This window comes from Acinonyx jubatus, chromosome B4 (assembly GCF_027475565.1).
Source record: "Acinonyx jubatus isolate Ajub_Pintada_27869175 chromosome B4, VMU_Ajub_asm_v1.0, whole genome shotgun sequence".
Classification (NCBI taxonomy): domain Eukaryota; kingdom Metazoa; phylum Chordata; class Mammalia; order Carnivora; family Felidae; genus Acinonyx; species Acinonyx jubatus.
This window is the reverse complement of record NC_069387.1, coordinates 659,545-676,250: the sequence shown is the minus strand read 5'-3', so window position 1 is coordinate 676,250 and position 16,706 is coordinate 659,545. Positions and strand designations below refer to the sequence as shown.

Below are 16,706 nucleotides of genomic sequence, written 5' to 3'. Positions count from 1 at the left end.
AGAAGTGATTAACAATTCACTAAAATGATCAGAAATAATTACCTTATTGATAATTGCAAATTGATTTGTAATAATGAATACAAGGAAACACTCGGGCTGTTTGTCGAGGATAAATTTCACACACTTGTGTTTCCATCAACATCTTTGACTCAGTTGAATCGTCATCACTTCCGGCAATGGCAAGGAAAAGCAAATTAACTGTGCTGTGGGGTTCTTTGGGATTACTTCTCTCTTCTCCTTCGCCCACACTCTTGTTCTTGTGTCTTCACTTCCAGAGGAGGACAGTCAGCACAGGCGAGATGCAAATACCCGTGTGGTTCACCAAACTTAGTCACATGCATATTATTTAGTTAATTCTGTAAGGATGTAAGAAAAGTCACAAAATGTTAATGGTTTCTTGCTTGCATAGAATAGTCTCATTCAAGGTTTCAAGCTGCTTTCTAAGTACTGACTAATTAAACCCAAACTTTCTGTATCAGATTATTCACTTTTTTCCTTTCTTTAAACCCAACTCACTTCACCCAAGCTGAAGTGCTGATAATATGGTAAGACCCAAATGAAACTTGACCCCACACAGAAATTGCCAGGCATGTTCTGTAGGAGGACTTCAGCCGAGGAAGGCTGGGGCATAGGAGGGCTGTGGGCACCGCAGCCCCCAGGATTTATGATAGAAAAACTTGGAGAAAACCCACCGTAGTATTTTACAACCAGCAATTCCTAGTGGCTTTGGAAAAGGTAAAAAATTCACAAGATTGGGATACGCAGCAGAAAGCATAGGATTAACAAATCCCACATGAATCTGATGAGGAGTGAACTGATCAACTTTTATCAGCAGTAAGGCTTCGGAAGTCAAGGTACGAACTCTGAGATACGTATCTGTGAGCGAGGCTGTCACCTGCCTGTCTTTCTCTACCTACAGTTACCTCATTAATAAGTAAGCCCTCTCCGCCTGGTTTAGTACGTTCCTTTACTGCTCTCTTCCATCCCCACCAGATTGTCTGAAATCTAGAGCCGAGTGATATGTGAACGGTTAAGTTCTCACTCAGGAGTGGCTGGGAGCTCGGCGAAACAGAAAACAGTAGAGGTGAGCTGTCATACGTGGGCAAATAATTGTGACACATCACCCAGGGCAGGCAGTACAGCAAAACACGGACAGAGGCCCCCAAATCCTAGCTGGCATGACGGTTAAGTAATTAGGTCTATGTAGCTGCCCCGCATGGAACTCCAAACACTGTCTCCGGGACGGGCCTCACTGGGACGGAATGGGAGCAGAGAGCTGACCACTTCATGTTTCAGAGTTTCTTTAATCCACTGGCCTCGGCCAAGCTGCCTCCGAGTCGGCCAGGATCACCACCGTGGGGCCGCTCTCTCCTCACCCGGGAATGTTTTGTGCTGTGGCTCAGACCCTCTGGGTTTTGTTATGTAAAGATGGCTTGTTTGATAAATTAAACCATGCCGGTGTGTTAATAAATGCCATTGATGTGTAACCACTCTCAGGTAGCTGTCTTAAGATTTTCCAGTGACTTTTTGAAAATAATCGACCGTAGTTCAAAGATGCAACTCAGATGATGGAATTTTCAGGGCTTTCGGCAGACCTTTGAAGCAAATAACCCTTCACACTTATTCAATTCATGCCAATAAGCCTCTGTTGGGTATTGTTATGTCCACCTCGACACACATTTGAACCCGGTTTTTATACATAGACTCACACACATACATACCCACAAGCATAACAGAAACAATATGCTGTTTATGTGTCATTAAACAACACAGTGGGAAAGTTGTAGACTAGCTGCCAGGTAAGACGCACACATAGACTATGAATCCAGGTGGCACAGGTAGAAAAAGAGGCGTGTGATTCAAGAAGTGGGCTTGAATCTTCCCAATGAGGAGGTTAGGAAGGAAGCTTCATGGCAGAAGTGGCATTTGAAGTGGACAGGAACGGGTGCGATTGGATGTGTGGCTGTGACACAGGTGGGGTAAGGGAGGGGGGACGGGAAGGATTGGATATGTGGCTGTGACACAGGTCAGGTAAGGGGGGGACGGGAAGGATTGGATGTGTGGCTGTGACACAGGTGGGTAAGGGAGGGTGACAGGAAGGTGGAGGAACTCTGCAGGTGAATGCAGGTGCATGATGGGGAGTCGTGGAGCAGAAGGTAGGGAAGGAAACCGTGCCAGGCCTGTGAACCTTCAATGTCAAAACAAGGAGGCTTTCAGCTTGCAGGCAGAGAGTCAGTATAGATTGTAGAGCAAAAGGACTATGGCCTGTTCGAAGTGGCACTTGGGAAGATCACTCTAGCAGCCATGGTAGGAAAGATTAGAAGGAAGAGACTGGTGGGGGAGGGGGGAGTGTGCTGGAGGCCTGACTTAGGTGGTGGCAGTGCACAGAAGCGGGGGAATGTGTGAGGTTGCTAAGAGGCAGGGCTCAGAGCATGGATCACTAGGAGCGAGGCTGCATTCAGAGGTCATGAGCAGAGGTCGAGAATTGGCAGTAGGCGGGGTTGGATTTCGGACATAGCGTGCTTTGAGGACATGGCAGGATTTCCAGATAAAATTGTCAGGCCGCTGGAAAAGCCAAGTGTACATCACCCCTTTTGTGTGTGTGTGTGTGTGTGTGTGTGTGTGTGTGTGTGTGTGTGTGCAGGGACACAAGAGTCTGCTGAAGCGAAGAGCCATCAGCTCAGAATCGAAGTATCAGACCGTAGTCTTCTTTGGAGCTGACCTCAGTTCCAGCGTCATACGTGAATGACCCAGACCCATCCATGCATTAAGGGAATCTGTAGTCTTACTGGGACATCATCCTGCCCTCCACTGACTTGACCTCACTTACTGTTTGAGGCACAGCCCCACTTTGCTGTAAGGGACCCAGGGCTTTGCTCTGCAGACAGGCTGTGAATCCCAGTTCTACTGAGCGTTATTTCTGTAAAGCCTTCCACCTGCAGCATGAACAGACTGGACTGCAGGGCTCTCTGCAACACGGTGGTCTGTCTATCATGAACAGGGGACAGGAATGGCATATACAGCTTGGCTCCCACGGTCCGCTGGACTCATGCCCGTAGAACATGAAGCAGAGGAGTTTGGGGTTCACCCTTCTCAGGCTTGTCATTGCAGATATCTGCTGCTCCCTCACAATTCCCCACTGGCAAGACAGCTCCGTGTGAGAAATGCCAACACCTAAGTTGTCACAACGGCCACATCAAGGGAAAGGACAAAGATGAGGAGGAAGCCTTGGTGTTGAGGGGCCTCCACCAGTGAAGAAGAGAAATAAAAAGGTCAAATATGATAAGGGCAGCAAGTCTCAGGAGCACAGCAAAGGAGGAAGAGATTTTCTGGGGATGATGTTAGGCATGCATGTGGGAGGGTGTGGGCAGAGCAGGGGAGTGGGTGCTCAGGGAAAGCCACACCATGAAGAAAGGCGCTAAAGAGAAGAAAGAGCAAGCCTACTGAGGAAGAGCACACCAGCTCCTTGGGATGCACTGCCTGTGGGATGCAGCCGGGACCGCAGGGTGGAGCTGGTGGCGGAGGGTCTCCAGTCTGGCAGAGCTGGGCTGGTGTTCAGTAGATCGTCCCTGGGCTGGGAAGGAATGGCAGTGTGCTTCTGGGAGCCAACCCCAGCCGCAGTGTGGAGTGCGAACTCGCAGGAAAAGTGGGAAGAAGGAGAAGTGGGAAGGCTTCAGGGGAGCAGCAGGGGGCGACCGGGAATGACCATGAGCTCAGTTGATTCAGTCCTTGTGCCAGAGCCTTGAGAGGACTGGAAAGCAGAGGGTGCATGGAGACTGAGGAAGAGAAGTGTCCAGGACTCTTTCCAGTGGAAGTAAAAAGTCTGAGGGAGCTGGCTTACTTTGGGTTTTTGGGGTTTGGGTATGGGGGCATCTCAGCAGGCTCTTCAGTTGGACAGTGGGATGTGTGAGAGAGCCTCTCAAAATCAGGACAGAGGCACAGACTTGGTCATCAGCGGTGCCACGGTGACCCCGATGCGGTGGGAGCTGACCCACCAAGAGGAAAGCATACAAGGAGTGCAAAAGAAAAGGGCCGAGGGCCATGTCACAGGACCATCGTGGCCAGGGCGTGGGGAAATGCAGGAGCCGGGGGTCTGAGGACGGCCGGGTCCCCCTGACCATGTGCCACCGGGTCACAGCCTGGTGGCGCTGATGTGGGAAGTGGGGGCTGGGCCACGCCGTCGCTCCTCTTTTCCTCAGGTGGGGAAGTGGAGCCCAGTCTGGGACGCTGATCACCCCAAGGGCACGGGCTGGCCGGTTCTGGATCCAGAATTTGGAACTTGGCATCTAGCGCCTAGTCCACGGCCGCACTGTCATTACGCCCTCACCCTCAAGGATCCACAGAAAATCGTTCAGCTAAGACCCAGAACACTTCAGTGTTAACTGCACGTTAGGCCCGGGCTCCAGCAGGCATTTTTGTCTTAAGCCGGGAGGAGGCGGAGGCGGGGCTGGGCCGGTGCGCGCGCCCCGCGCCCCCGAGCGCGCCCCCGGAGCGCGCGCTGCGCCGGCCCGTCCGGCCCGACCCACCTCCCGCGCGCGGCCTCGCGCTCATCCCCGCGCCCCCGCCTCATCCCCCGGTGCGCGCCCCCGGCCGAAAGCTCACCACCCCCCACCCCTGCCGCCCGCGGACGCGGCCCCGCCAGCCCCTCCCTACCCCCGCGCGCGTCCTCGTCCTCGTTCTCGGTCCCCGGTTACCCATCCCCGCCCGCCCGGCCCCCGCCCGGCCCCCCGAGCGCGCCCCTACCCCCACAATCGTTCCCCATCACCGTCCTCCGCCAGGCCCCCCCCCCCGAGGGCGCTCCCCCCATTCGGGCGCCCCCCACCACTCTTTCCCCATCTCCACCCCCGCGCGCCCCCAGCCCGGTCTCCGTGCGACCCCCGCCCCGGCCCCTCCGAGCGCCTTCCCACCTTTCCCGGGCGCCCCCCTTCGTTCCCCATCTCCGCCCCCGCGGCCCCCCCTTTCGCGGACGCCCCCCCACACTCATTTCCTATCCCCGCTCCCGCGCGCCCGCCGCCCAGCTCCCCCCGAGCGCTCCCCCTCGCCATTCCTGGGCGACCCCCACACTCATTTCCCATCTCCGCCCCCGCGCGCCCCACCCCCCGCACCGGTCCCCCGAGCGCGCCCCCCCCTCGTTCCCTATCCCCGCCCCCGCGCGCCCCCCGCCCAGCCCCCCAAGCGATCCCCCCTTCTCGTTCTTGGGCGACCCCCACACTCGTTCCCCATCCTCACCCCCGCGCGCCCCCGCCCGGACCCCGAGCGTCCCTCCCCCCACCCCTCCCCCCACCCCCGCGCGCCCCCCGCCCGGGCCGCATTCCCCGCGCGCCCCGGGCCCCCGCCCCGCCCCCGAGCGCGCCCCCGCCGCCAGCGCGCCCCGGAGCAGCGGCGGGTCCGGGGGCGCGCTCGGGGGGCCGGGCGGGGGCGCGGGCGCGAGGCCGCGTGGCGGGGCCGCGCCGAGGAGGCGCCGGGGGAGGAGCGCTCGCTGCGCCGCGCCCGGCCTGCCGCTCGGTGCGGGTCCGCGGGGCGCGAGGAGCGGCCAGACCGCGGCCTGCGAACAAAGGGAGGCGGCCGGGGCGGGGGCGCCGCGAGCATGGCGGACCGCGGCCTGGAGGGTACGGCGCTGCCGCTGGAGGTGCGGGCGCGGCTGGCCGAGCTGGAGCTCGAGCTGTCGGAAGGTAACAGGCCCGGCCGGGCCGCGCGGGCACGGGGGCGGGGGGGGGGCCGGGGCGCGGGGGGGGGAGGACGGGGCGGCGGGCGGCGGGCGGGGGGAGCGGGCGGGGGGCGGCGGGCGGGGGTGCGCGCGGCCCTGTTCCCGCCCCGGGCCCGGGTCCCCTGCGCTGCGGGTGCCTGCGGGTGTCCGCGCTGCGGCGGGGCCTGGGGCGGGGACGGGGGTCGCAGGGCGCGGGGCGCGGGGGGCGGGGGGGGGCTGAGCAGTGGGGGGGGGGGACCTGGGCCGCGGGGCGCCCGCCCGGCGGGGAGCCGTGTCCTTGGTGCGCGTCCGTGCGCTCGCCCCGCGGCCGGCGCTGGGGACACGTCCGCGTCGCGCGGCCTGGGGTGCCGGCCGGCCTGGTTCTAACGCGAAACTTGGCGTTGCACTTGGGGGCTGGAGGCGGCGCGGGGCGCGCACTATTGTTCCGTGTGTCGTGCTGGGCAGGGCGGGGGCCGCGGCCGGGTCCCCCCCCCCCACACCCCCCCGCAGCAGCTCTGCTGTCGCGCGCTCATCTCGCACATCCACACTGGTGACAGATTTGCTACAGGGACCGCACGGAGTGTTAGATGCGGCTTCTCATCTGCTCTTAGTGGCGGGGTCATGTGCTCAACTGTCATAAGTTTAGGTCGCGTTTTGCGGCCTCTCAAGAAAGGAACCACCAAAGTTCCGAAATGTGAAGTGTTTAATATGTATTTCGTGTCCCCGGCTCGCCCTGCAGAGGCCACCCCATGATGTGGGGTGGGGACAGGCCGGCCGGCTTTGAATTTACATTTGGGGCCCTTCGGCCTGGTGAACTTTTGTGTGTGTGAGTGTGTGCGCGCGTGTGTAACGGTTCTGTTAGGGCGGGGAGCCAGAACGCACGTTCACTCGTGCCAATTTTCATCGGCAGGGAGGAGCTAATGTTGACTTTATGTTTTCCTTTTCAACACGTTCAGGGCAAGGGAGGGATTGGCGTGGGGGCTGTGGTGTCGTGTTAACTGCCTTTTCAGGGTTACAGGCACTGGACGCCTTTCTATTTTTCTGTTTCAAACTTGGGGTTCTGCAGGGCACTGTAACGTTCTGTAATGTGAAGCAGCCCCGTGGGAGGAGAGGAGGCTGTTTCCTGGACTGTGTGTGCTCAGCAGACACTATTCTGGCTGTTGGAAGGCAAGAGGGCTTTGCTAGTGCCTCAGAGGACCCCAAGGCAGGGCACACGAGGAGTAGCCTGCTGGGAACAATATTTAGACTCAAACTGGTGGATAAAGTGTGTGGTGTGGGCAGATTGCGTGAACGGATGGAGTCTCCACTGGAAAGTATTTGTCCAAGTTCTGCGATTTTGTCAGTGTTCAGATGGGGTTCGCCCCACTTTGAGGCCCCCCCCCCCCGGCCCTAGTCATGTTTGCCCCGCTCAGTATTCCTTATGGGACCCTGACATTCGTGCTTTACCCCCACACGCTTTTGCTGTGTCTGCGTTCCCCTGACATTTTGTGTCAGTACCCCATCTGTGTTAGCAAAGTGGGAAGCCGTCTGAGCTCCACAGGATCGCGCCACCTCCCCCGTCAGCTTGGACATCAGCTTGCGTTTGCTCCTTGAGTCTGGGACAGTGCTGAGGACATGTGTCCTGGCCCCGTGCTGCACGGGGCTGTGGCTTAGGCACCTGAACCTGGGGGCACGCTTACCTGTTATATGACACTCACCTGTCACCAGCCATCACTCTTGTTCCCGCTGACCAGAGGGTGGCAAAAACACTTTAGACCAAGGGATGCTCAGTCTGATTGTCCGTGAACACCTTCTGTCTGTACAGGTTTTTCAAAGGGGCTTTGTCAACTTCCCATTGGGTGTCAGGGCGGAGAGAGGGGTATGTGTCTGCATATGGGAAGTACATTATTGTCTTTCTGTGTAAGCCTTGTAAGACTTGGCTTGAACACTGAAGAATGAAACAAGAGGGTTGGCGCACTGACCCGTCCAGCCCTCCCCCCTCTGCCCTGGCTCGTTAGCTGTGTTGTGTTTGACTTGCTTTGTCCATGCTGAACTGGTGGAGTCTTCTTTGGAATTTCAGGTCTTGTAACCACATAGAGTAGTTGTTCCTGGCTTAAATTGGCGAATCAACTTGTTTTTCAGTATTGCATCAGAGAAGCCAAAGATTGGAAGGGTAGAAATCTGTCTTTTTACATCGTGGAACTTAAAACTCCCTCAGCACATCAGCTTGCAAAGTGAAATGTTCAAACAACTCTGATCACATTTAACCCTCGGTCATGATTCATGTGGAGAGAATTCTGTGAGTTAGTCTTCATCATTTTATTGTAATATCAGAAAATATTATGGAAACACGTGCGATCTCCAGTGCTCGGTTCCTGCTGAGGAGGGTGGAAAACAATGTGTATATAGATTGAAGAAACACGTTCCTGTATGGCCTGCCAGCCCCTAATGGGAGTCTGTGGTGTGGACTTCTCTGCAGTCCCGGTGCAGTATGGGTTTGTGCTGTCTGCTGGGTGTTGTTACGGATGCTGGTGCTGTGTTGTTTTCTAGAGTCACTGTTAAAGGGTTGCAGATTGACTTCTCAAGCTTCAGAACTCCGATTTTTCCGTCCTGCTCTGCTGGTTGCCTCCTTTTTTCTTTCCGCTGTGTGTGACTACCCTGTGCCTCCCTCGCTGGGGAAAGCCTCTCACTGTAGAACGGCATCGTCAGCAAAGTGCAGGAGTTTTCTGTGGGGAGATGTGGCAGGCGGCCCCTCCTCGGGGCACTGACAGCCTCCGGTCCACATGTCTGGGTAGAGTCGTGGGTGTGGGCCGTGTCCGTCTGCTCAAACATGGGCCTGCAGGGGAGATGCCGGTGAGCTGGCTGGCTGCAGGGCACCAGGTGGGGTGGCCGGCCGAGGCTCCTCTCCCCTAAATCACTTCCTCTTCCCTCCCCTTCGTGACATCTCACCTTTTGGAATTGTGCGTTTTTCCTATTTGGCTTTAAGAAGGCCCCCAAATAATTTCATTTTGGCTTAAGGAAAAACTTTAAATGGAAACACCAAGCAAAGTGGAGAAGAAACAGAAAAGTTACAAAAGACTCAGGTCTTAAAAAAATTTTCAGTTGTTGATCGAAATGTAGCAATACGTTTGTGTGTTCACTGATGGTTGTGTCCCGGGCTGCGTGTCCCCTGTGCTTGCCACAGATGGAGGCCTTCTCTCCCCAGGACTGGCTGAATTCTTATTTTGGTAGAACTTAGGGAAACCACCTCCCGATACAGCCTGTGAAAATTGGTTGGTGTTTGTAGAAGAGCAGGTTTTAAGAAATAGAGTCCACGTTCTACATTTTGTGGTTGTTACTTTGCTCACTTCCTAATTTCTGCTTATGGGGGTTACTCAGTTCATGCTCTGCTTTGCTAATTAATACACCAAATTACTTTACCTGTTAGGATCTGGAGCAGAGTCTGGTGGGACACTTTCTTAGTGAGTGGCTACCTAAGAGGCAAGTGAAAGGTAATCTAACGTCGGTTCTTTGTGTCGGTCAAGGGGCCAATGACTTTTTTTTTTTAAGTAATGGCGGGCGAGCAGTTCATATGCACATTCCTGTCACCAAAGAATAAAATCTGAAAGGGGTGGCCAGTCGGAATGTTTGTTGACTTTCAGTGTGGCATTTTCGGGGCCGTTGGGCACAAGATAAGAGAGGCACTTAGCTCTGGAACTCGAGTCCTACCCCTGTGTTCTCGGAGGCCCCGCTCTACAGACTTCAGGGCTCTGCCCTGGCTGACCCCTTAGGACCACCCTCCAAAGCTGTGAGGCCCGGCCATCTCTAATGCGACCCACACTTTGTGTACGTTACCCTCATTGAAAGGATATAGTTGACTCTTGAAAACAAGTGTGTGGAAAAACTGTCTTCCCTCAGGCGCTCATTGATAATTTGTTGTCATTGGAGGGGAGGAAGGGAGGGGTCCCCAGAGTGGGGAAATGACAGCTGTGAGGCCACGTGGACCCCACCCTGAATCAGACCTCGAATTTGGTAACAGAATTTGTTTACTTTGTTACATCTGCCTCAAAGTTGTCAAATAGCTGTAAGTATTGTGGTGAATGAAATGGAATGCTTGGCATGATAAACCCGCAATATTGTTACCTGTATTTAAAAAAAATATTTACAAAATGGCAGCGTTGATATGTGTGGGATTTGAAATGTGTGGATTTGAATTATAAGAGTTCTTCAGAGTTAGGAAAATAGTTAAATTTGAATGTTCTTTTCTCGATGAATAAATATAGATGTCAGATTTAGCCCGGAAGCTGGAAGAGTAAACACGCACACATTAAAGGCATAGACCTGTAAAATTGTTCCGAGTGCTCATAACATATTTGCAGTGCTGTCGTTACGCCTAGATCTGAGCTTTATGAGGTCAACGCGGTAACAATGACTCTATTTTGTTTTATACTGGGCCCACTGGTTTTATACTCTTGTTATGGTTTGGAGGCTACAAGCTGTTGGATGGTATGAGTCACTCTCTGCCTCTTCCTCACCCAGCCGTTTTCACATGGGTTGCCGCTTTTTTTAGAGCTGGTTTTTTTTTTTTAAGCAGTGATTTATGGGATGAGTTGTATTCTTCTGGATGGTAAAGAGAATGTGTTGAATAATCTTCGTTTTGATGGCCTATATCTATAGGCTGACTCACTAGTTCAAATCCTAGTCATATTATTAAGCTCATTTCCAGTCCTTGTCATAATTGCTCAAGCATGCTGAAGAAGAATCAAATTCTTGGCTGCAGGTACTTGGTTTTGCGTATCGCTGTTGACCCTGGGAGCGGGGGACGTTTGATCTGTTGTAACATGCACCGTGGGCGCCGCGGTGGATTTCTGGACGCTTTACAGGGTTGGTGCTCTCCTGATGCTTCACTTTCTCCTTCTCCACCTCTGCTGTCAAGGTCTCCAACTTTAGTTTTTTTGTGATTTTCTTTCTTTCCTTCTCTTTCTTTCTTTCTCTCTGTTCTTCCTTCTTTTGTGTTATTTCTTTTCTTTCTTTCTCTTTCCTTCTTTTCTTTCTTTCTTTCCCTCCCTCCTTCCTTCCTTCCTTCCCTTCCTTCCCTCCCTTCCTTCCTTCCCTTCCCTCCCTCCCTCCCTCCCTCCCTCCCTCCCTTCCTTCCTTCTTGCCATTCAGAGATGACCTATTGTTACCAGTGCTCTGTTCTTTTCTGCTAAGAGGGTCAAAAACTTGTCATGTCTCAAAAGAAGTAATTGCTTCCGTTTGTTGGTGATGATAATAAATAGCGCTCTCAAAGAGGAGACTCTGGGAGCCCCAGCTGGTGTGGGGTAAGAAAGTAGGAGTCAGCATGCCGGAGACACCAGTGTTTGTCCTCTGAACACACGTAAAGTGCACTCCTTTCTTCTGGACCCAGTTGGGGTTATTAATGTTAATAATCCCTTGAGACAAAGTGGGGAAGCGCTAAGGTCCTGAGTTGTGAAAGATAACACGGCAGCAAGCAGTCCCCTCGGGGAAGGAGGCTGCTAGTCAGTGCTGCTGCTGTTGAAAATCCTGGAGAGTAAAATGGGCTCTCTGTGCTGCGTGCTTTGCAAATCGAGAGCGTTCCTTACTGAAGGGCTTTGTCCAGTGGGTATTAAAAATCAGAAAAAAAAAAAAAAAAAAAAAAGACCAAACTATCCAAGATAAAGAGAAGTGAAGGGATTCTGCGATTGCTACCAGGTTAGAAATGCGTCTTTTTCTTCTGGGCTGATGGTTGCAAGTCGTGTGTTTGCTGATTGGGTTGGAAATCTGTGTCCTAATGAAAAGATCGGAGCCCACGGGCCAGATCCAACCAAGCTCTGTCAGCTCCAGAGAGAGGATTCCTCACATACTTATTCACGATTGTGAACAGATAATGTTTTTAACTCAATTATCTGGTTAGTCAAGTCATTTAATAATTTAATAACACATTTAATAACTTTTAAGCTATTTAAAAATTACGTGTAAGCTTCAGATCCACCTGGCTCAGGGCTGAGCGTCTGGTTTGGGAGGAAGGCGTTCACAGCTATGGCTCCTGCTCTGGGGACGTGGTCCTGTGCCGAGGGACACCTGGTTCCGAGAGCGCAGGAAGGGTTCTGCTTGTGTTCTGACCAGACCTCACACGGGTGGGGCTTGCCCTGTGCCAGGAGTGCACGGGACAAACGAAAGCCTGCAGAGGGGGAGGCCAACATGCCCCAGAGTTTCTTTAGCGAGCACACTTTTGTCCCCTGATGTGGGAGGTCTGATCGTGCTCTCATTCTGACCCGGAGCCACGTACCCTGACTCCGGCACTCTCGAGAAACACAAGAGCATCTATTTTGAATCCTGTGTTATCCCCTGTTCCCCCTCCTCGCCAAGCTGAAATTCCCTTCTCGATAAAGAGGAGGTTGGCACGGATTCACCCTGATGGTCTTTCTGAGGAAGTATCAAGAGATACTTCTTGGGAAAAATAGACTTTGTAGGCCGCTCTACCTGAAATGAAAACGGAAATGTAAACTGTGTTGTTATTAATTAACCTTCTGGGGAGATTCCGAGGCTGCTTCATGAATAAGTTAACACAGATAGAGATTACTTCTTAAAAAAATTTTTTTTAATGTTTATTTATTTTTGACAGAGAGAGAGAGAGCATGAGCAGGGGAGGGGCAGAGAGAGAGGGAGACACAGGATCTGAAGCAGGCTGCAGGCTCTGAGCCATCAGCACAGAGCCCGATGCGGGGCTCGAACTCACAGACCGCGAGATCATGACCTGAGCCGGAGTCGGATGCTCAACCGACTGAGTCACCCAGGCGCCCTTAGAGATTACCTCTTGTGTTGCAGACAGAGCATGGCCAGTCACGTCGGTGTGAGTTACCTGTATGCTGACAAAATGTAGCTTACAAATCCTCAGGTAAGGATGTCAAGTATATTTAAGAGCAGTTGCAAAGCCTGCATCTTGCCAGAGGAAAGGAACAGATGAAACATTTTAGTTGGCCACGTGCTTTAGAAAGGACAGGTTTGCTAAGGAGCCATCAGCTGGAGGGGGCTGGATTTTAGTAGAGTGGGAATTCAGAGCACAAAATTCCATTTTTAACTTATGGATGACCTTCTTCTGTGCTTCCTGAATCTCTTTGGATGTTTTCCTAAATCCTATTTGTAGGGCTTTGTGGGAAGATCTTGAGGTGTGTCTGTTGAGAAGACCTCTTCCTGATCTCCGTCCACGTGGAGAGGACGTGTGGGCCCATCCTGGGTGAGCTGGCTCGTCTCCCCAGCCTCAGTTTCCTCAGCTGTCAGGGGGAGCTCCTGACCCTACCTCCGGGGTGGTATCGAGGCTCAATGAGGTGATGACGTGTTATTTGCTTGGTAAACACCCGGGTCTGCTTTCTGTCCCAGGTGTGTCCACTGGGCTAGAGCACCTGGTGCTTTGTGGCCCTGGCCGCCCCGTGACTGAGTTTATCCAGGTGGACGGAGGTTAGAGTGACTTCTGAGCAGCCTTGTGAGAACAGAAGTGGAAGGAGGGTGTGGGAGGGCACACTTCTTAACTGATGTTACCTGAGCACTTGCTGTGAACCAATAGTGTCAGAGCCTAATGCCCCCCCCCCCCCTTTTTAAAGACAAAACTTCTTCCTTCCTGATGGGCTCTTTGGTCAGTACACCTTTAAGCCTATTTTTTGGGAGGGAAGTAGGAGAGGCACATCCTATTTAGGTTCTGGTCCAGGTGTTCCTGGGAAGCACGTCCTACTTACGTTCTGGCCCAGGTGTTCCTGGGAAGCACGTCCTACTTACGTTCTGGCCCGGGTGTTCCTGGGAAGCACGTCCCACATAAGTTCCACGTCCCACATAAGTTCCACGTCCCACCGCGTCTCTGCACTGTGTTGGGCTTCCAGTTGGAGTTATTCCCAAAGCTTCCTGGAGGAGTGGCCTGGATCTGCCCCCTGATGACGAGGCTCAGAGCCCCACTGGCTGTGACTTTGGGACTTTTTCTTCTGGACACGCGTGTTTGTCAGCCTCCAGCATGTGGGGAGGTGCTGGGCTGAACGCCCCTTCTCATGCCCTGTGTCTGGTGATTCGTGAGTACAGATGTTGTTTGACAAGCCCCACAGGTGGGACCCTGTGGGCCTCGGGTCGTTCTGAGAGGCCAGGCCCCTCCCAAGATTCAGAGCTTGGCATTGGGGATGGGCAGGGTTGCTGTGGCAATGGCCCTGTGCCCCGCTTGCTGAACGCCCAAGGGCTTCACCCTGTGTGATGACATTTGTGACGTTTTGGGGCTTTGGCCTGCACACTTGCCTTGCCAGTCACATGGGTTGAGCACTGTTTCGGTTTGTGTATCGGCTCTCATAAGCATCTTTTACTTTTCCTGTTTTCATAAGCTGCTTTTAAAATAAAAACTAGGGGTAGGGTTTTGAGGCAGCTCCCCCACCCCGGTACCACGTGGACTTAATGCTATCTCGAAGTTGTGGCTTCAATTATATACAATGACTATTTAAAAGTAACATGAAACAAGGTACAGATGGGCTTTGTGCTAGATTAAGTGAGCGTGACCAGGCTTCAAAACAATTCTCGTATTCCAACATAGTGGATGCTTAAGAGCTGGTGAGATTTAGTAACGTAAAGCAGTCTTTAAGGCACTCCTTAAGCAAGGGCACGATTAAATTTAAGTCGTTAAAATACACACCTTTAAAATTCAGGAAATAGTCTACCAGCTTTCCAGGACTGAAACTTTGTTACTAATGTGCGTTGTACTGTCCCTCCACGGCCACAAGTTACTGCTGTGGTGTGATATCATGTCAGGAAATTCGGTAAAAATAAGGTTTTGCGGGTGGATTGCGAGTTCATTTCGCTTTTTAGCACAGGTGACTCTAGGCCTCCTTTGATGGCCATGCTTTCCTCGTGGACCACAGCAGGACACGAGCATTCGCCCTTGGGGCTGTTTTGCTGTTGGTATCAGTGTGCAGACTTTGAGACGTTTCTCTCTCACTTGTACACAAATAATGAAAAGCAGAATTTGCTTTTCTTTCTTCATATGTAGATGTGAGCAGTTATTATTTAGATCCCCGATGAGGAAGGGATTTATAACAGTTGGTAATTTAGAATTCTTCCCTTGTATTAGGAAGATCTGGCCCTGGACCCAGGCAGGAAGTAGCCTTGACTTTGTTTAGTGTTTGGCACAAATAGGATTCTGGGTGAGATCTGCCCTTGATGGAAAGCGTGTGAGCGAAAGGGGCGCTCTGACAGTGTTCTGTTCTGTGTCCCGTGCTTCGAGAGGGCAAGGCCTTGGGGAAGGAATGTGCAGGGTGGATTGCGCGGGTGGGCGCGTTCCGTGGCCGCTGGGCAGGTGACCGGCCGCTGGTTGGGAGTGCTGTCACCGGAGACGGGTGGCTCACGAGGTAGTGTGGGCCGCACAGCACTGGGAACGCTAACGTTCCTGGAAACCAGGGAAGTGAACTTCGTAATTCCTTGGTGCCTTGTAGGCTTTGTATTGATGGGTTTGAGTCCTTTTAAAACAGTTTCTGAGGGAATGACCTCCTCTTTGAACAGACGAGGAGACTAGATTGCTCATGTTTAGAAGCTCATTAGTAGCGTCTTCCTGACAGTTCTCGGTATCCTCGACTGTGGGACTGCCTTTCCCGTGAACCACGCCTGGGGATCCGGCCTTTGATCTGGGCTCCGATAGAGGAGCTCTGTGGCGCCCGCGGGTGCTCTCGGGCGGGGGGCCCGGCGGTGGCCGTCCCTCCTGAAGCCGCGAGCCGGGGAGGACGCTCACGTCCTCGCCCCGCTTGGCGGTGATGGGGCGGGTACACTCCGGACGTTGTCTTAGCGGGCTGCCTCCCCGACTCGGCGTTTAAAATTGAATCTGCCACCCAGGGGCGGATACAAGGGTGTCCGTCACACGACCCTTCACGTTTTCTGTGTGTTCGCAACTCCCTTCTCGTGGCAGGTGGACAGAAAACGCAGCCCCTCTGCAGAGGCTAACCTGTCTGTTCTGCGTCCGTTAGAACCAGGAGGCTGCGTGTGTGATTTTTGTCAGAAATCTTCATTGTTTTGGTCAAGAGACCGACCATGCTGTTAATTCTTGGTCCTGTGTCTGGGAAAAGTCTTCTAAGTGAGGATCCAGGAGTAGTGTCTTCAGCGTCCCTACAAGGAAAGGGTGACCTCGCAGCTTCCCCGTTACCAACCAGGAGGGCGTCGATGGTGTTTAAGCCTCCAGCAGTCGCTCAGGAGGCGATCGGTTTCTAGCTTCAGGTAGAGAACTCTCACTCCGAGTGCCCCTTCTGATCCCCAGCTCTTGCGGGGCTGAGGGCCACACCTACCGAGCCGTGCTTCTCTCTGGTCCCCAGAGATTTGGAGTCCTGTCAGTAGGAACGGGTGGTGCACAGTTTGGACGTTGAAATCTGACGTTGCAGTCGGAGCTCGGTTTGGACGTGGGCGGTCCCTCCATCTGCGCCCACCGGTTGCCCTCTGTGTGCTAGGGCCCCGCTCTAGGCGCCACTTTCTCAGCACTCCTGACCCGAGTTACACGTGCCTCCTGAGAAGCCGCCCTGCTCGGGAGCTTGCTCGAGGCCAGGTGGCTGGGGGTTAGGTCTGCGTCAGCCTGCTTTGCCCTTCAAGCCCTTCCTGACCCTGGTTTTCACTCCTGCCTCCCTGACCCCAGGCCCACCCTCATGGAGAACGATAACCAGATCCAAAGTAGCAAATACGATTTTTTAAAAGATGACAGGTTTCATGGTATCCGTGGTTTTTAAGACCTATTTACTCCCATAGAACCTGCATATTTCTTCCACCTGATGTAACCATTGCCAGCTGGTACAGTTCTTCGAAGGATATTTTAGGAATGTAGCCTCAAACCTCCTTTATTTTCATAACTATAATCTGCTTAATAAAGTCGTCAGGATGTGGCTTTCTTTTGTTCTCCTATTTTTAGTTTGGGATCCTTGAGAGGAAGCTATTTAGTGGTTACTCATAATTGTGAAGATAATCTAGTGATTAGAGAATCTTGTTAGGGCAAATCTTTTTTTAATTGAAGTATGGTTGACATACAATGCTATATGAGTTTCGGGTGCACGGTACAACATAA

General features: G+C 53.2%; 1 protein-coding gene across 5 annotated transcripts in view; it reads left to right on the top strand.

The window, feature by feature from the left end:
- The first annotated feature begins 5,371 nt into the window (after window positions 1-5,371).
- Window positions 5,372-16,706, top strand: part of DIP2C (disco interacting protein 2 homolog C) — a 408,190-nt gene continuing 396,855 nt past the window's right edge. For 3 of the 5 annotated variants that reach the window (XM_053225171.1, XM_053225174.1, XM_053225166.1), the window contains exon 1: window positions 5,435-5,672. In XM_053225171.1, coding sequence (XP_053081146.1) covers window positions 5,588-5,672 — 85 coding nt within the window. In that variant the 5' untranslated portion in view covers window positions 5,435-5,587. Of the gene's footprint in view, window positions 5,673-16,706 lie in introns of all 5 variants that reach the window. The other 2 variants (XM_053225170.1, XM_053225168.1) reach the window with 1 other exon arrangement.